The sequence below is a fragment of the Mchenga conophoros genome, linkage group LG15, assembly GCF_057382185.1.
Source record: "Mchenga conophoros isolate Kocher_MC1m ecotype Shallow Benthic linkage group LG15, M_conophoros_male_GT1.1, whole genome shotgun sequence".
Taxonomy (NCBI): domain Eukaryota; kingdom Metazoa; phylum Chordata; class Actinopteri; order Cichliformes; family Cichlidae; genus Mchenga; species Mchenga conophoros.
The window spans coordinates 18,896,230-18,915,597 of NC_140540.1; the positions used below are offsets into that span (position 1 = coordinate 18,896,230).

The window sequence follows — 19,368 nt, forward strand, 5'->3', positions numbered from 1 at the left end:
GCGAAATTTACCTTCAAAACAAAAGCCGAAGGTCTACATCGATAGATAAAATTAGTAAATGCTGATTCCTTTTAAGTTAATTTATGTTTTTATATAATCCTCATCGAATTTTTTCCATTAGTAAATTGAATTTTATCTCATAATTTTTATGAGTGGCTTTTTTTTTTACATGAAGATGTTTTATTTTGAAGGCTAAAACTAGAAGTTTCTCTCTGCTTTTACTACGTTTCCCGTGTGGTAGCTGTTTCCGTTTCCTGTTACGGTGTAGGGGTTTTTTTCCGACACTGGCGCGCGCTGTTCAAAACACAAAGAAGAAACGCGCGCGAGCCGTAGAGGTAGGAGACCCGCCAGCGACTCAAATATATATATATACAGATATACAAACATTTATTGGTTTATGTAGCTCAAGAGAAACATACTTGGTAAGGAAAACGAAGAGTTGTATTTTTGTGTTTTATCTCATAATTGGGGTACATTAGTTTTAAGTACCGTGACTCTAATAAAGGTTTCCAAGGCAGTCAGAACTAGCTTATGTTTAATGCTTAATTTATTCACCTTCTAAATCACAAACAAATGCACGTATCCAGTTGAAGTGTGCACAACTCGTGATCGATATGAAAAATGCCCGTTGTTTTGTAATGGAGACCGTGCTGCCTTTGCATAAGCCAATAGTCCCGCCAATTATCTCTTCGCCTCCGTCTGGTGCCCTTAAATGACCGCGTCGTTAGCTAACATGTACCGTCGAGCTAAAGCTGCTTTCGAGATTATTCGTTTTTCCTCACTGACGAAATGACAGTAAGGGGACCTTTAGGCTCTGTCTCATATCGAGATTCATAATCAGCATCCTAATTGATCATTAAACTCATAGGTCGTGGGCTGTTGTTTACCTGCCACAGTCACACCAGACCCTTGTAGAAAATCTCCTGATTTAACGCCATGGACATGAAATATATCTTGAAGCTGCATTTGTGTCAGTGACCCTTCTGCAGTGAGTATTACTTTCAACGGCGGATTTGTGACCCAGATATCCTACGATTTGCAAAAAGATGTCTGCATGAATAATATGGTACAGCTGATTTGCACTAGGCAACAGATCTCGTTTGGTTCTTTTTGAAATAAGATGCAGTGTTACTTTTGATTCATCTTCATTTTTGAGTAATTAATGTAGATTAAAGCATCTCTTTATTTTCTTTTACATCCAGGTTGATTATGAATTTTTTAAAAAATATTTTTTTTTTTTTTTGTATTAGGAGTGACTTTTCAGATCGATGGTCTTTTTTTCAAAGCTGAAATTCTTAAACTTTCTTTTTCTTTTCTTTTTATTTTATTTCATTACCTTTGTATGAAGATGATGCCCACCACAACCAGAAAGAGAAAGCAGTCCTCCCTGGACTCTGATAGGTAAGCTGTGTATATGCTGTTTGGCTTGCTGATTTACTCTTGAAATGTACTCTGTGTTGGACTTATACTCTCAGATGTAAGAGAATAGTCTCAGTTGTGCTACAGTCGAGAGATTATGGAAGCTCGTGTTTAATACGACAAATTTAGAATTGGGTTCCTGCTATAATGAGACTGACACTAATGGGGCAAAATTGCTTTTACAACTCAGGCTTGAGTGAGAAGTGGGGGTAACCTTGCAACAGGTTGCCATATGGCTAACGGTGATTCATAACAACCCCACATAGTCCTGCATTTACAGCCAGTTTAGAATGACCAGTTAGCCGAACATGCATATCTTTGGATTGTGGGAGGAAACTGGAGAATATGAAAACTACATGCAGAAAAACCTGATTTCACCAAAAGGTTCAAACCTAAAAGCTGTCTGTTTTTAGGCAGTAGTATCATCTGCTCTGTAACCTCAGTAAACACTTTCCTGACAAGTTTGTGGGCTCAAACGTGCCAGTTACAAGTTATTGGCCAATTCACCCATCGCTTGTCTCATCTGTTTTGTTTCTCAAACATCAGGCACCCAGCCAAGAAGGGGGTGAGGCGGGAGTTGTCACCTGTGAAGAGGAGGTCTCCAAGAACGCCCCAGCAGTCTCCTACCAGGAAGAAGCCAGCTGGCCGTCTGGACACCTCCCCACAGAAATCTCATCGCAGACCAGCAGGTGGGATGGACTAAACATGTTTTGTTGCAATAGAAATGCTTTTGTAATTTTTAATTGTTCAAACAACAATGCAAACAACAATGGTTTTTCCTCGTACATTTATAATAATTTGGATTTATTTATCTATTATCTATTTATATGATATTTTATTTTTAATTTATTTATTTTTAAAGGCTCTCCAGCTAGATCACCCCAAAAATCTCCATTCAAACCTTCCTTGGTCACGAGCTCCTTCTATGGCAAAAAGAATCCAGTCTATCTCACTCCACTTGAGAGGAAAGCTCTGAAGGACTCTCTGCCTTGTCCAGCTGCTCCACCCTCTCCTACTGTGACCCAAAAGCCAGAAAAGAAGACAACAAAGAACATTAAGGGAGGCAGTAAGCCAAGAAAAGTAGCAGGATCTAGTAAAGGGGGGAAGATGGGTACCAAAAGCTACTCAACATCAATAAAGAGGATCAAGCTGTCCCAACCCAAACCCAGCAGCAGGTTTGTCATAACTGTTGATACTTCTGAAGCCTTCTTCAAACAGCTGTTGTTTTAGTTGGTCTTTTAAGGTTGTTCTAATTCTCCCTGTTTAATTCAGCAGTGTCGCTAAACCGACTCATCCTCCTACCGTTGCACCTAGCAACAATCCCACAGAGTCCAAGAAAGCAATCACCATCACATTCAGCAACCTGAAGCCTAAGCCGAAGATATTTGTTGGAGCTGCTTTCTTCGGTACAGGGAAGAAACCTACATCCATGTACAAGAAAACTGCGCCAAAGTCTTCAACCAGGCCGTCTGCAGCCGTCCTACCACAGACAAAGGGCAAAGAATCAAAGCAGCCGCAGGGTGCTCTGGCAGAAAACCAACAGCAGAAAGAACCTGAAAAGGTTTGTGTACATTTACGTATTACTGGAATATCTCATCTCTTGAGATTCTCTTTTCTTAAAATCATGAAAAGGTTTCTATATCCCAGAAACAAACTACACTGGAGTAATTTTTACCTTTACCTTTTACCTTGACTCTTAAAGAAAAGAGTAACGTTCTTCAGGCTCTTGCGCACAATTTCAATTAATAAAATGTCGCTTGATGTCATGGAGAATGTTGAGGTTTCAGAGAGGTACTTACAGCCTAGTTTGGTGTACAGTGAAATGAAACAGAAATCTTGTAGATGTTGGAGTGTGATGGGAAACGGGTTCATTTTTTTTACATCTGATAATAAGTTAATGATGATTTTAAAGGTTTTTCCATGCAATGGTGTCTGCCATTTGATATGTTAAATAAATTAATTATGTTTTTCCCCTCCATGGCAAATATTGTCATGTTAATGGTAATATTTAATCCTGGTTGTTTCCTGCAGACTGCCGTCAAGCCGCTGAGGACGTATGAGAACAAACCAAGCACAAAACAGAGAATGAAGTTTGATCCAACAGACTGGATGGACTCTGTTAATGAAGAGCCTGCAACTCCACAGCCATCAAGGTACTGATGTATTAAACGTACCATTGACTTCATTTTTCGTTTTAGAAATGAAACTTCCCTTACTATTCATTTATTTATTTTTTAATTCATGGCATATTTAACAATCTGAATTTCCAACACAGATCTCTAATATTTGCACTTTATCAATGCCCCAAGACTGATGTTCATTGATAAACTGTTAATCGTCTTCCTTCCTCAGCTCCTCTAAAATTGTGCTGGATAAACACGGGATTACTCACGAGCTCATGGTTACGTTGTTGAGATCTCCAACACAACACAGCTCCACATCACCAGCCTCCTCCTCCACCAGTCAGGTACATGGGTGTCCAAAAGGCTGTTGTTTATAATGTAAATGGTACTTTGATAGTTTTTCTACTACTACTGAGCATTAAAAGTGCTGTGAGAGTATTACACCTGCTTGCAGACACTAAAACGAGTAGTCGCTCCTATTATCCTTCTATGAGGCTTGCCTGAGGGCCGGTGTGTTGCTGTGTAGTGTCACTCAAAATGTCAAGACTCCAGCAGACGCTGAAACTGTAACATGCCTTTACCGAAATTAAGAGGATGAAACTCCTCTTTAGTTATGAATGGCATCTGTTTCTGGCCGTTTTTATAATGTAATTGTAAAACAATCAGAAATTTTCTCTGATTTCCCCCTTTTGTTTATGCAAACACCGATCCCTTCCTTGCTCATTCTCTATGTGATGCAAAATCTGTCAGGACTTAATCGATGGGGTAATAATGCCAAAAAAACCCCGCTTGTGATGGTTACATTTCTGCCTTTGATGTTTTAGCTCTTTTTCCCTTTTTCTGCTACTGTTTATGTGGTTTCTGCTGGGTTGTCAGGTTTGTCTTCTGAGTTTAACCAACTAGGAATTTCCCAGGGTGGCTCAGAGGTACTTATCCCAGAGTAGATATTATTTCCGCCCCAGAGATGATCCTGCACCTTCACCGTGGCAAAATGTTGTTGTTGTTTTGTTTTGTTTTTGTAGCTGACTCATGATCACTTAAATTTTTTTAATGACTCTGTTAACTTGAATTGGTGTTTTCAGGATACTCCTACAACAGAAGGTGGCTCTGAGCCAGCCTTTGAGCTGAGTTACATAAGCCCCACCAGCACTAACTCCAGCTCTCCCAAAGGTGAGCAAATACTTTATTAGATCCCTCAACTCAGGCATAGAGTGGCATAAATAGATCCTGGAGATGTTCAGTTTTACTCAGTCGTGCTTCCATTTGTTAATGTTGATGTTTTTTTGTTTTGTTTCCTCCAGAGCCCGCAGCAGTCTATCCCATATTTGGTTCTGCCTCTAAAAGGTAAGATGGTTTGTTTAGAGTTCAACATTTAAAGATGGCATTTCTGTACAATAAATGCAGTGTGTTTAGTTTTTAGAGGAACAATTACTGAATTTCAGTAACTGAAACAACCCTGAAGCATTCTTTTGAAACATCTGCAGGTCAAAGAGCGCAGCTCTGCGACCTCCTGTGTCCTGCAGCACCCCTTCTGGTCCGACAGCATCGCTGCAAACTCCAGCTTCAGCCGTTAAAGAGCGAAGCATTCGCAGGAAGAAAGAGAAGCAGGATGATGACCAGCTCATCATTGTAAGTTAAATTTATCTGTTTGCATGTATGCTTTGATATATTTATTTATTTTCTATTATGATCCTCACCCCATACTCACCCAGCCTGATGCAGATATCTTTGATTGAAACTTGTTCAAATATTCAACCCACAAAAATCACGAGCTTTGGGGTTTTGTTTTTTTGCGATACATTTTATTTGATTTCATTGCTTTTGTTTCTTTACTGAATGAATTTTTGTATTTATTTATTTTTACTCTCACATCAGGATGCTGGTCAGAAACAGTTTGGTGCAACGACCTGCAGCTCATGTGGGATGGTGTACAGCGCAGACAACCCAGACGACAATTTCCAGCACACCCAGTTCCACCAGCGCTTCCTCGACTCCATCAAATTTGTGGTAAACATCCTTCTCTCCCTTCAGTCGTTGTGTCCTTGGGCAAGAAACTTCACTCGTTGCCTACTGGTGGTGGTCAGAGGGCCTGGTGGCGCCAGTGTCTGGCAGCCTCGCCTCTGTCAGTGCGCCCCAGGGGGGCAGCTGTGGCTACAATGTAGCTTGCCACCACCAGTGTGTGAATGTGTGAATGACTGAATGTAGTGTAAAGCGCTTTGGGGTCCTTAGGGACTAAGTAAAGCGCTATACCAGGGGTCAGCAACCTTTAAGACCCAAAGAGCCATTTGGACCTGGTTTCCACGCAAAAGAAAACACCGGGAGCCGCAAATACTTTTTGACATTTAAAATGAAGATAATACTGTATATTAGAGCAGGGCGATATGGCCAAAAATATTTATCACGATATATATTTGAAAATTTGCGATAACGATATAACTGACGATATAATTGATGCAAGACAAAATACAACTCCACAAGATTACTAGCGCAAAAAGACAACCTTCCATTTATTTTCACTTAAACAAGAAGCTGGTTTTTATGTACATTAAAGCTTTATAAAAATGTAACAGTGCAAATGCAAATTCCTTGCTGAAAGTTTAACCAAAAGGCATTTCCAGTAGAAATGGGCTGACACATCCTGAGCATAACCATGTATAATATCCACTGAAGTTAAAAAGAGGTGCTTTGCAACATTAAACTGCAGTGTGCAGTACGCATTTTTCGGACCATAAGGTGCACGGGATTATAAGGCACATTAAGCGAAACAAAGCAGTCAGATAAATCAAACTTTATTAAACTCATTCTTCTTGCTTCCTCCACTTCTGTACCATTGATTCATTAATGTTGAATTCTCTGGCAGCTGCTCTGTTCCCATGTTGTTGCAGTATATTAATGACTAACCTCGTATTGTGGACGGATTATCTCAGTTGTTCTCCTGACTGAAGTTTGGTCCGTTTACAGCATCCTGCCATGCGATTGCATTTGTCTCTAACCATGAAGAACCTTCACGTTAACTTTTATAAGTGGAAAAGTGTTAGTGTTCGTCCTCCAGCTTCACTGTTTATGTTATGCTAACATAGCTGTGTCGCTAGCGATCACGTAGCACATCATTATATACCAGCTAGCCCAACTTCAGTAACCCTACAAACGTCACTGCTGTTTAGTTTCCTGTCTTCATTTATGTTGGAAGTGATAGCAGAGCTGTACGTTTGATTTTTTTCAGAAATCTCTCAGTCAGAACATGCTATATCATGCTTAGGTAACTAGCGAAACTAGCAAGCTAACTTCCGCTAGCTTCCTGCTAACTTCTAACTCCGTTAAATGTAATAACTTTTGTTTTCATGGATGCCTGGAAGTTAAACTTTATAGTTACACCTGGTAAAGCAGCAATGCTGATCGTTTTATTAAAGATGAAAGAATTTAGACAGTTTTTAACTCTAAGTGATGCTGCAGTGTTGTTTGACCTGAAGAATACGGAGTTTAGGACACAGATTACTCCCAGATTTAAGAGCATCTTAGTCCGACAAATATGACAATAACGACGGCCGCTTGCATGTTCTGCAAAAAAATGTGCTTTGTTGTGTATCTAACGGACAAACACCAAACCAGTTCCACATCACTGAAGTTGCACCATTTTTACAAACCAATTCTGGTTCATCTGTTTCACTCAACAATCGGCCATGTGCGTATGAAAACAAAGGCACTGTGCATGCGCGTTTTACTCCCATTCTATCGCGATATTTCATTTTCCTATCGTTGCCTAACATTATACCGGTATTACCGTGAACGGTATAATATGGCCCAGCCCTACTGTATATATTGTTTTTTTTTTTACCTTTATGCTTTGTGTGAACAACTAAGGTGTGTTGCTTATGAAATCCATGAAGTGCTACAGAGAAAATTACATTTTATTTATCTAATTAACACATTTTGAACTCATAACAAAAGGAAAGACACCCAGCTGAACTAAAATGATCCATGTAGCAAACAACAACTGTTGTGAGCCGCCACCCTTATATCACCTTTGGGCTTTTGGAGCCTTGACCTGGCTTTTAAAAAATAATTGGAAAAAAAGCACTATGCTGCTAAAAGATGAAAAATAGATATTTGCAAAATTCTGCCTAAATATGTATTTTACCCGGTTAATGTGTGCAATCACGCCTCGCCGCCTTTACGTCTGTGCTATCTATGCTGTTGTTGGTATGTGTCAGGCTGTGAACTGAAAAGCTACAGCCGGCTGTATGCGTACAGCAACCGTGTGTGAAAAGTGGTCAATAAAGAGATGCTGTAAAGCATGTTCATGCAAACATCGTCGGGTCTGCTGTGATATGTTTACAATGGGACTTCTGCTCCTGAACCTCTGCACACAGCGTCTGCAAATCGGGGCTGTACGAAGTCACTTTCATCTTTACGCAGGACTGTAAGCTGTCGTCTGTGAGGCGTGAGCGGTGTTTGTTTTTAACATAGTTCACGGTGGAGAACAGCTGCTGACATAATGTGGATCCGAACATCCATAACTGGCCTACCTGGGGTTGAAAGTCTCGATAAATGCACGGCGTTTCGGCGGGTACACCGGCTTCCGCGAGTGTGATGCTTATTTTGCGCGATGAAAAAATAATAAAATATAATTTTATTTTTATATTTCAATATCACAAAAATCTTCCAAGTTAAAAAAAGAACTAACATAAATAAAATACACTTCAGCTAAATACTTCTAATTTATTTCCCCAAACCACACGGAGCCGCACTATAAGGACTAAAGAGCCGCAGGTTGCCGACCCCTGCGCTATACAAATACCGGCCATTTACCAATCAGTCTCTCTGGACAGAAGACGTGAGTTTATGAAGTACTAAAGTGTGACTAGTGCTTTAGAAACATATTGAAAAAATTATGCAGCATTAGCTGCCAAACATAGTTGGGTGGACTTTAGTTTACCTGAGCAGCCCACCCAAGTATAGTCCATGTGGGGGGGGTGGGGATCAGGGAAGCTGTTAAAGCTGCTGGCGGGAGTTTACTTCGTGGGATGAGGTTGTTGTTGTAATTGTTGGCTTGTAACTGCAGCTCCTTTCCTCTGTTGTGTTTTCTCAGGGCTGGAAGAAGGAACGGGTGGTGGCTGAGTTCTGGGATGGAAAAATCCTCCTGGTCATGCCAGATGATCCCAAGTATGCCATCAAAAAGGTTTGAGCCAGCACACTGAAGCACTTCTGCTTATTTCTGATTTTTCTCCATGCTTATTTGTTGTTAAGTGCTTTCACTTTTAAACAGACAGAAGTGTAGACAGACAGCCTCGTACACAAGTTAGCGTTTACTTAAAAGTGTTGCATTTAATTTTTAATCATTTTTGTGTGTTTGCTTTCAGGCTGAGGATGTGCGGCGTGTAGCGGACAATGAGCTGGGGTTCCAGCAGGTGGCTCTGAGCAGACCAACTCAGGCTAAAACCTACCTGTTCATCAACACAGAGCGACTGGTGGTAGGATGTCTCGTCGCTGAGCCCATACGACAGGTACGGCTGTGTTAGTGTCTCTAGCATATCTGAAAATATAACATGTAAAGCTAACATGTAAAGCTTTTAAACATCAGATTTGCTTTGGAGATTAGCCTTTAATTATTCTCTTGGTCTTCAAAACGATGGTTTCGTTTTGAAGTTTCAGTTGATGCCACATGGATCTTATAGGTGCCGTAACTTATGCATAGATTCTCTTCAGGCTTACAGAGTCCTTGAACAGCCAGATCGACACAAGGACATGACAAAGGACGACTTCATGGAGAGACACAGAGCCTGGTGTTGCTCCACTGTCCCAGAACAAGCTCTGTGTGGAATCAGTCGGATCTGGGTCTTCAGCCTGGCCAGGCGACAGGGCATTGCCACCCGCATGCTGGACACAGTGAGGTAGGATGATGCACACAACATGAATCTCGCGGTCTCCTTACTTGTTTCCTCATAGAAATGAAGAATTTTGTTTTCATTGTAGCCATATAAAAGTTGTTTATATTAACACGGCTGTGATGACTGTCAGTATGACCCCAGTATAAGCAAGAACTACGAAACCATTTTTATTACTTATTTTATTACTATTACTTTAGGGTGTCTTTGAATTCAGCCCTCTGTATCAATATGGCATCTTTTTCGTTCCTAACACATTATCAGTATAGGTGTCGGCACATTTGTTTTCCACTCATTGAGATCTAATGTGTTTTCAAAGTGTTTTTTAATATTTCTTGCAATGTATGATGTCTCAGTCAGCTGGTTACTGAGTAAACTCCTCACACACATGAACTTGTGGACCCCCTAAATAATATTTGAATGGTAAACACTATGGTCAACAGCAGGTGGTAAAACTGGAAACAGGCTCACATAAAGTGTTTGACTGGATCTAAAATGGCTGATGGCTTCAGTTTCTTTTCCCTTTTTGTCTTAGGAGTACGTTCATGTACGGCAGTCCCCTAACCAAGGAAGAAATCGCCTTCTCTGATCCGACACCTGACGGCAAACTGTTTGCCACCAAGTACTGCAACACACCAACCTTCCTTGTTTACAACTTTGTTGCATGAGTTTGGAAGGAATTCAAAATTTGTCCCTGTTCCTCTGAAATGGCAGTTGGTTTAAAATTGTCTCTTCATATGCAAAGCAACAAGTGTTCAGGTTTTTCCATGCTGATTAGGCCAGGCTGAGTTTTGTCTCCATTTAAATCTTGGCTGTATACAGTGATCAGCCACAGCATTAAAACCAGCCACGATGCCGGCATTGATCCTTTTGGTCCTGTGGGTTAAGCCTTTGTTGATCAGGCTTGTTTTATCACACAGTTGCTCAGACTGCGGTTTGAGGAGTTTGGAGGTCGAATCAGAACGCTGAAGCTCCCCTGTTGTGTTCCCGAATATGGTTTTAAAAGCTCATGAATCAGTATTTATATTCAGGACTGCCTCTTCACTGTTGAATGTTTTTGTTTAATGGCAGTGCCTATTTTTTTTTTTTTTTTTTCTTTATAAGGAGCTTGAATCCTGACTGAAGACGTTTCTCAGTTTGCTTTCAGTTTGCAGTATTTGTCTTCATGTTCAAATTAAGGACGGAAAACTAGAAGCCTCTTTACTACATGCTCATCTGAGCAGAATGTCTTTGTGCTCCGGGCTCGACATTTTCTGGAGATGTTTATAGAAACCAACCTGTTTAAAGGTGGATCCTTTTGTTGTTTTGAGGCTTTGTAAATGCATCTAATAAACATGTTAAGTTTGTTTTTTGAGTCTTGGTCTTTTTGTCAAAATGTGTCAAAGTGTGCATACCAACAGTTCATCTGCAATAGAGGAAATAGAGTGCAGCAGTGCCAGTGCAGCTTGAACTGTAAAGGAGCACGGCAGGCTGTATGTAAAATTACCTTTTCTTTCTTTTCTAAAAGCAAATTTCAATTTTAATACTGTTTTTGGTAAATAACTGTAGTAGCATTTGTCTGCCATTGTCTGGTTTTTCCAAACCATATGATGCTGAAACTTGACAGGTTTTTCTTTACATTTGAAACTGGGGACTGGAAATGAAGACAAAGCAACCCAGACACAAACTCAAGTAAAATAGTTCAGCAGTTTTTGATGTGAAGTCAAACTAACCAGCAATCGCTTTTCTGTAAAACATTTTTCTTCCCCCAAAACTCAGAAAAAGAGTAACTTCTTACAGCTGATTTGGACTTATCAAATCAGCATGAATGCGCCCGATGCCATTGCCAGCATTCATGCTTGTTAATGGTATTATTTAATTAATCTGTGGTCATTCCCTGCTGTTTCATGTTTGTGTCAAGCTACAGGAATGAATAAAATGCTGTGGCTTTCTGGGTTTTTTTCCCCTCTTTCTGGAGGAAAAGAAACATTTGTCCTTTGAACGTTCCCTCACATCCATTTAGTTAGTTCAAGAGTTTGCTGCCACGTGTTCCGTTTCAAAAACTAGTGAATTGCAATTACGATGGACCCAAGTATAAATTTCCTATTTGCGAGTCATTTGTGGAAATAACCTGTGATTGATGTTGAATTTATTGTTGAATCTGTGCTGTCTTCTCTTCAGGCTTTTAGGGAGCATGAGATCTACATCAGTGTAAGAGCAGAACTGCAAGTACTGGCACAATTTATAAATGCACCATGTATTCATAACAATAAACCATCCTTTGAGATTTTTTTTTTTTTAGATATTTTAAAATCTATATTTGTCTATTGGAAGCAGCAGTCAAAAGAATCTCTTCTTAAATGTCCCTTAAGTTGCTTGTACAGTGAGTATTGTACAAGGAAGGTGAACTTTACCTGCTGGCAAAGATGACGTAGCTAAAAGCTGTAAGTTTCAGCTTAGTCTCAAATAATTTCAGCCATAAGTAGCTGATCAGATTTTTAAAGTTAAACAAGAGAATTATTTAAGTCCTACTGTGTTTTATTGATAGGCTTTTGCCACTGATACATAACAAAAATATTTCTAACTTGAGAAAGTGCATGAATGTGGGAAAGTGGTCTGAGATCATTGTCCAATTTATTGATATTTAAAAAAAAAAACCTATAAACGAACATTTTACAGGTTACAAGTTGAATGAGATTAAAATGACAAATACATATAAACAGTGGATGAAAGCAAAAACATTTACAATATGAAACGACTGTAACACAATAGGAAAGATAACAGACAAATAGCGACATAAAGAGATCAGCACAAACTGGAAAGGCATTTGAGCAAGTGAGTCTGTAGTATATTCATATTTAAATCCACTTTAACCATTAACTATGTTTATGCTCAGTGAAAGTTTGTTTATTAACCCGTGCAGAAAAAATAGGTATGTATCAGGAGACTCGTTATGTCCATCTGTTCTATAATCATTAACCCCTTTAGAAAATAAATCTATTAGCCCGACATTTATGAAGTTTCATTAAACATTTCTAAGCTGCACCTCTGACACAGTGAGCAGAATAACTCAGTCGATAACGATCACCTCAGAGGGCGTTTTGTCCAGGGAGGCGTTGCTCTCTAAAGCCTGGACGATCTGGGCGGCTGTTGGTCTTTTCTTGGGGTCCTCCTCCGTGCAGAGGTAGAAGAGCTCCACCATTCTCCGGTACGAGCTGCCCAGAGCCTCGGTGTCCAGTGCCGGCCGCGTCCCCAGCCGCTCATAGTAGGCGTCCTCATCAAAACTCAGCTCCACAGAGTCCTCTAAAACTAAAGCGCATAAACACAGTCAGTATACTGTTCCACAATTAGGTTTTTCTTTTAGTCTTCACTGTATGGAGTTATGCTTCTTCTACACACACTTCAGGAATGATAATCTGATGGAGCAACATGCTTCGTGGTCAGAGTCTAACCTTTTAAACTACTATCAGAAAGTACAGTCAAGATGTAACTATGTGGGCACAATCAAACTGAACAATTACACGTTTGCAGGGAATGAACATTAAGAATGAATATTTAAAAATGAAAGAAGATACATTCTTATTTTAGTCACTGTTTGTAGAAATAAAGGAGAACTGGAAGCATCAGTGTCAGTTGATGTGGATTAGGATTTTGTGTCAGCCAAACATAACTGTAGCTGCACAGAAAGTAATAAATGAAATTTAAATGTATCCTCTTAGTACCGAGCTAAGGCTCTAGTTTACACTGAGGAGGATAACATTTTGCTACTTTCTACTGCTAACTTAGAACCAAGCAAGCTTAAGAGGCACTGGAAACCAAATAATGCAAACTGAAAAACTGTGAAAGTGTCATGAAGACACATGAAAGAAAAGTTAACATGTCTGAGTAAATCAAAGTGACATCTCACCTTCACCCTCCTCACCCTCCAGCATCTCCAGATGAGGCATGGCCAGCGTCATCATCTCCCACAGAGTGAGACCGTAGGCGTAGATGTCTGCCTTGTCTGTGATCTCTCCTCCTTCATCCAAACATTCCTTGGGCTTCCACGGCTCTGTGCCGATGTACTCCGCTTTTGGGTCAGACACTGAAGACACAGAGTTGTTTTTCATGAAACTCCTTTTGGACTGAGAAACAATTTAACTGCAAAACAAACAAATTTAATTTGTCCAGGTTGCCACAATGGCGTCACCCAAAATTACATTACTTTTAAAAACAAAGCGCATCTTTGAGGCTCCAGAAGTTTCTAATTAGTTCAAATTGAACCCAAATTGTTGGAGACCCCCGCAGACTGATGACATGATGTATGAGGATAATTTATGTTTCTATCCGGGCAGAAAAACAAAGTAAATCAACTGCTGTAAACAGTGGTTACCACACAAATGTGTCTGCCAATTCTGTGCTTTAATCCATGATTAATCCCATTTGTGTGCCTGCATACGCTCTGTACCACTTCAGTTAACTGCACCATTTAACAATGCACTGTGGGTGAGTACTCAGTTTTGCTGCTTTATGAATGAAATGACCTGCATGGCAGTCATAAAAGGAGCTCACTGAGTTGCTTTAGTAAGGGGGGAAAATGAACATGGCTCATCTGTTCAGCAAGGAGAGAAACGTAAGAGCTGGCTGAACATTTCTGAATAAAATCTAATTTTTTCACTTTTGTGACCACGAAGCCATATTCCTTTTATTACATGCTGCTTATGACAATTTTCACCAGGTCAGACATCTGTTTTCATGACCATTGAGAAAAAGGCACCTAAGATATGGGCTAAAGTAGGAAGGCCTTTGGTGTTGTTCTCTGTGAAGATTTATTTTAATGCCAACATCATCAGCCAACACATTATTGAGCAGAAACACAATTCTTTACATGAAGTCTCCTTTACATCCTTCCCCAAATTCATGACATTTTTCACTGAGGTCAAAGACAAGGAAGAATAAAGGAAGTTTAATATTGTGATTATTATTTCCCCCCCAGATTATTTGACCCGACTCGTTGATTTGAGGAGACATTAGAGCAGAGCTGGCAGGGTTAAGTCTGTTTAATTCCAGCTAATTTAATAAAACCCTAAAAAATATAATAAAGTAATTATAACTACAGTTTCCATCCAAAGCTCAACAGAAACAACAGAAAATAAATCAGCACATGTGCTTGAGCTGTGTGGGTGTTATTCTGAGCTTGTCAGCTTATTGGCAACATAACTACTTCTGCAAAGCTGAAAACTACACCAGAAACAATGCTTCCAGACAAACTATAATGCTGCTGCTGGGACCTTGTTTCAGTAGATTAACATTTCAAATCTCAAACTCTCATATATAAAACTGGTCAAAAATCTTTAATATGACGGAAAAACTCAGAGCTATATCTCGTGAACAAACACAGAATTTACCTTTCATGTTTTCATCCAGCTGCAGAGACACGCCAACATCGCAGATTTTCACTGTTTCAAAGTCACCCTTGATGACCACGTTACATGATTTCATGTCCCCGTGCAGCAGCAGCTTCTCATTGTGTAGATACTGCAAAGACAAAGTATTCCTGAAGCTCATGGCTGATGTTAAACAGACAAATATTTAGGAATGAAAGAAACTTTTGAATAAAGTGAGCTGGAGGATTATTAAACAGTAAATACTATGAAAATTTACCATTGCCTCACAAATGTTTTACTTTTAACCAGGGATATTATTTAGCATCAGCACATCCTGGAAGAAAATAAAGGTGACCAATACGTTTCAGATAAAAACACCACTTTTTATCTATTAAGTGGTTAGTATTTTTAAATTTTTATGTCTTGGTGTGTGTTATGTGTAATTTTTAAAAATGTATTTAATTTGTTTTCACCTAAATAATAAATATATTACAACCTAAAAGATACTGTCAGTTGATATATTGGCAGACAGATGAATATTTGACAGATGGGAGAAAGACTCTTCAGCCATGTTATGTTGCATAGTTTATCCTCCAGAGGGAACTCTGTACCTGCTCTGCTGGCAACATGTTTGTTATGCCACAAACAATAACAAATAAAACATTTAAACTGCACTGACATATTTGCTTAGCAAGGGCTCACAAATAACTCAACATCGCAGATGTTAGCGAAAACTGTTTGCAGTGTTTCCAACAGAAAAAAGTATCAGCCAATATTGGATTTTTAAATCACCAAATATCCGTATCTAAAAACATGCAGCTCAAGCAGACATATAAAATAATTTGTACCATGTCGTAAAAGATCATGTGTAATAGCTACACATGGTCAGATGTGGGAATTAATCCCACCTGTGACTATATATGTATGTATGTATGTATGTATGTATGTATGTATGTATGTATTTCCAGTTATGACACAGGTGATTATGCCAGGTAGAAAGGAGGACCATGTAAGCGATTTACCTGCAGGCCACGAGCCACATGCAGTGCCACTTTCTCTATAATAGCGGCAGGAAAAGCTTTCAGGCCGCCCTCCCTCCGCTTCTCTATCAGGTCATTGAGGGACTGCTCTCCTCCGTACTCCATGGCCAGACACTTGGAACCATCTTTGGCAGTGGTGAAGGCACGGAAACCTTGATGTTTGCACAAAGACGCACAAGGTTTAAAAGAGCAAATATAACAGTATCACAGACGGCATGATCTGAAAATAAGAGAACCAAAAAGCTATTTTGCACATGATTTTTACCAAGTGACCAACACAAACATTAATAAAAAAATCAAATGATGTTGAACTGTGGGATTCAGTGTTTTTTGTTATTTTCTTATCTTTTCTTAGAAACAATGTCAAAAATTTACAGTGTCAATGGAAAATATAAGTTACTGACTTGCACATGTAAGGGGACATATAATGTGACCTCAGGGAGCTGAACAATGAATCTGTTTTTTTTGTGTCACTGCTAACTGAGACAGATCGCCATCACAACAGTGCCCGCTCTTACCAACGATGTTTGGGTGATTGATTCCTTTCAGGACCTTTGCCTCCTCGTTGAGGCGCTCCTGGTAAACAGTCACCTGTTTGGCTGCACATTTACTGTTGATCTTCTTCACAGCCCAGGGTGATGCATTTAGGTTGCCCACTCTACGATTAATCATCAAAAACACACAGAGCGCATTTGTTTTTTTATGTTTATGTACACAGACAGGAATTGCAAATGCGATAAAATATCTTGTAGATGTATTTGTTTACTTGGTCATGAGATACTGAAAGAGACACGATACTGGTAATGGGAATATAATATGGCCTTTAAAAACACACTGCTCATTCATGTTAAGTTTGCAATATACAGCTCCAACTAGATTGGCTAGATGTCCCACCTGCATGCATCCCTACTAACACCCACAGACGATTAGCAGACAGGCAGGGATAGCTCAGTAGGTAGAGTGGTTGCCCCATGATTGGAAGGTCGGGGGTTCGATTCCCCTTAACAGCTACCCTGAGGTACCCCTGAGCAAGGTACCGTCCCTACACACTGCTCCCCGGGCGCCCAATGGCTGCCCACTGCTTCACTAAGTGAATGGGTTAAATGCAGAGAGCAATTTCCCCACGGGGCTCAATAAAGTACAATAAAGTAAAGTACACAATAAAGAACATGAGCTGAAATCACAGCAGTTTTTAGTTACTAGGAGAGATGAAAGTTGCATCGGAATTTAAAAAAAAAAAATCATATTTAATTTTCCTTCACATGCTTCATGCCAAACCTGTGAACTATATTAAATTTTTAATTTTAAACAAGCTCTCATCATAATGTGTGCCACACTGTCGCACAAAAAACACTATTGTTCACACAGTCTGTTGGGATCTTGTCACATTATCTTCAGCTAAGATTTTTTAAACAGTTTTTTTTATTTTATTTGCAGGTTAATGAAAAGCAAAAACAGGCTAAAAACAAACAAAAAGTTCATTGAAACCCAAAGTGACAGCCAAGCTTTTTTTTTTTTTTTTAAATCGGAGGCTGAACACTATCCAACTTCCAATGACTTGGAAATCAGGAAATCTGGTTATTTGAAGAATTTTTTGTGTTTAGCCTTTGTTTACAGCTAAATTAACTCAGACTGATTCAGGTACTTCCTTGGATCTTTGAGGGGTAGACATGACAATCAGCTTAATGATTCTGTGTTTTGACACAGATGTTAAAGTCCTTGCTCTCTCTAGGGATTTCCTAAACAAAGTTATGTACCAAGCTTGACTAAATAATTTCAGATTTAATTTCAAAAGGGTGGTTACATTTGATAGAAGATACATTGTGATCCATCAATTCACAGAGCACAGTAACACCTGTTCATGAGATAGACGTTGACTCCAGTCCCACAACCCAACTTCTTCATGAAAGGAGAGGCAGGGATGGTGATGGGGGTTCCGCTGGTGCTTCCGGTGCTCCTCACTCGGACAATTTTAGGGGTTCTAAATGCGCCGTGGTCGGGGCTGGTGGCAGGGGTGGCCATTCTGTAAAGTTTCAGTAAACACGTGAAAGCAAAGTGGCAAAACAAACTCACAACAAGATAGAAGTGGACGTACGGGCATTAACAATGATGTGGATTTGAGTTTAATGTACTGCACTAATAGGTGGTATTTCATGTATGTATAAGCCGAACTAAAATCTGAGGTGCCTACTATGTTTTTAACCATATACACGGTTGTCCTTGTCTACGCTTATATAAAACTTAAAGAAAAAGACATATTTTAAACGGGGCCTGGCGCAACTGCTATTGACAATAGCGTTCAGGGAGAAGCTTCAAGACTCAATTCAAAATTTTACTTTAAACTGAGTAATTAATACAATACTTAGCTTCGAAATAAGTGATGATTATTTTAGAGTAGTTTTTTAGATATCGGTTATCGACAATATAAAACAAAATTCGCCAACTGTTTAAATTATCGTCAACTGGCATCCTTTAACTGTGACTGCGAATCATTTGGTAAGTTATTTGAATTAATGTATCAAAAATGTTGTTAACTTGAACAAAATCAAATATCTGTAACTTATTTTAAAGAAAAGTAGAATTACCTAAAAGTTTCCCTTCGCTGCTGTAGCTAAAAACCGCCCGAAGATTCAAACTGAAGGCTGGGCATACAGGACGGAGACCGCAGAGGGACAAACCGAGCCCTTTTTAATAAGGGAGTGAAACGTGCATATTTCATTTACTTTTCAACGTGACTGGCCTCAGCTGGTGAAAAGCAGAATTACAATTTTTACTTTTTACACGTTTTACAATATTCTATATTTTTTCCAATAATTAAGAATTGTAATTCTGCTTTTCACCAGCTGAGGCCAATCACGTTGCAAAATACTAGCAGTATGTGTGTTTATTTATGACAGATGATGATGTAATAGCAGAGAGTTGGTTACAAATTAGATTACAAAATGTATTTTCACCACTTACTATGAGCTACACCACAGATTGTAGTCATCACTTACTTATGAATAGTTAGAAAACCCTAGTACCAAAATGAAACAGGGACTGTGAGATCATGATTGGTCACATTTCAAGTAGCTGACACTGTTCTTTAATTTAGAGCATGCTACTTATAAAGATAAATTTGCTGCAATATGTAAGAATTTGTAGAATAAAAAGTGAAAATTTGTAGAAAAAATTCAAGCAGCAGAGGGAATAGGAGTAGAAGTCAGCCGATTAGAAAGCAGAAGACCAAACGGGCTTACTCTGCTGTTCTCTCTCTGCCATGCTGGGTTCCCAACCACGGAGCACAGGGAGCCACTAAGTTTCCTTTAAAGCTTTTTAAAAAAAAATTACCAATGATTTTAATGAGAAAATCAAGGCAGCTACAGAAGTCCCCCATCTTTCATTAAGAGCATCAGCTAAAACCAGAGTGAACAACAACTTACAACTTACTAGCTACCTAACATAAACATACTCTGGGGGATTTTTAATACAATTGCCCATTAGCAATCAAACCTATTTGCTGCATGACACCAACTCCTTGTAAACTGGTTTAGTGTCATATACAGTGTGATGTAGT

At 39.3% G+C, this 19,368-nt stretch overlaps 2 protein-coding genes across 7 annotated transcripts; one reads left to right on the top strand and one right to left on the bottom strand.

Annotated features, from left to right (window-relative positions):
• Positions 1 to 261: 261 nt before the first annotated feature.
• Positions 262 to 10,775, top strand: esco2 (establishment of sister chromatid cohesion N-acetyltransferase 2). Of its 6 annotated transcripts, none has more exons than XM_085247711.1 (15): positions 262 to 335; positions 1,349 to 1,401; positions 1,966 to 2,108; positions 2,282 to 2,594; positions 2,692 to 2,980; positions 3,451 to 3,572; positions 3,772 to 3,886; positions 4,625 to 4,712; positions 4,844 to 4,886; positions 5,027 to 5,171; positions 5,418 to 5,549; positions 8,632 to 8,721; positions 8,903 to 9,046; positions 9,249 to 9,433; positions 9,963 to 10,775. In XM_085247711.1, the coding sequence occupies exons 2-15, from the start codon at positions 1,349 to 1,351 to the stop codon at positions 10,093 to 10,095; spliced, it is 1,995 nt and encodes a 664-aa protein (XP_085103837.1). In that variant the 5' UTR covers positions 262 to 335; the 3' UTR covers positions 10,096 to 10,775. The 6 variants fall into 6 exon arrangements, with proteins under 6 accessions (XP_085103837.1, XP_085103838.1, XP_085103839.1 ...); XM_085247712.1 differs by lacking the exon at positions 262 to 335 and adding an exon at positions 342 to 422; XM_085247713.1 differs by lacking the exon at positions 262 to 335 and adding an exon at positions 931 to 988.
• A 1,243-nt stretch (positions 10,776 to 12,018) lies between these two features.
• pbk (PDZ binding kinase) lies at positions 12,019 to 18,519 on the bottom strand. The gene is made up of 7 exons (XM_085247820.1): positions 18,398 to 18,519; positions 17,668 to 17,835; positions 16,331 to 16,470; positions 15,795 to 15,964; positions 14,794 to 14,923; positions 13,314 to 13,490; positions 12,019 to 12,715 (listed from the first exon to the last, which is right to left on the bottom strand). The coding sequence occupies exons 2-7, from the start codon at positions 17,832 to 17,834 to the stop codon at positions 12,477 to 12,479; spliced, it is 1,023 nt and encodes a 340-aa protein (XP_085103946.1). The 5' UTR covers position 17,835; positions 18,398 to 18,519; the 3' UTR covers positions 12,019 to 12,476.
• Between the last annotated feature and the right edge of the window lie 849 nt (positions 18,520 to 19,368).

Excerpts from the sequence above, each read along its gene's own strand:
- pbk (XM_085247820.1), bottom strand. The coding sequence starts at position 17,834 with ATGGCCACCCCTGCCACCAGCCCCGACCACGGCGCATTTAGAACCCCT. Across the intron at positions 14,924-15,794 it reads ATGTGGCTCGTGGCCTGCAG|TATCTACACAATGAGAAGCT; the intron begins GTAAATCGCTTA and ends TTGTCTTTGCAG. Across the intron at positions 13,491-14,793 it reads GCTGGATGAAAACATGAAAG|TGTCTGACCCAAAAGCGGAG; the intron begins GTAAATTCTGTG and ends CTGTGTCTTCAG.
- esco2 (XM_085247709.1), top strand. The coding sequence starts at position 1,343 with ATGAAGATGATGCCCACCACAACCAGAAAGAGAAAGCAGTCCTCCCTG. Across the intron at positions 3,573-3,771 it reads GCAACTCCACAGCCATCAAG|CTCCTCTAAAATTGTGCTGG; the intron begins GTACTGATGTAT and ends TTCCTTCCTCAG. Across the intron at positions 4,887-5,026 it reads TTTGGTTCTGCCTCTAAAAG|GTCAAAGAGCGCAGCTCTGC; the intron begins GTAAGATGGTTT and ends AAACATCTGCAG.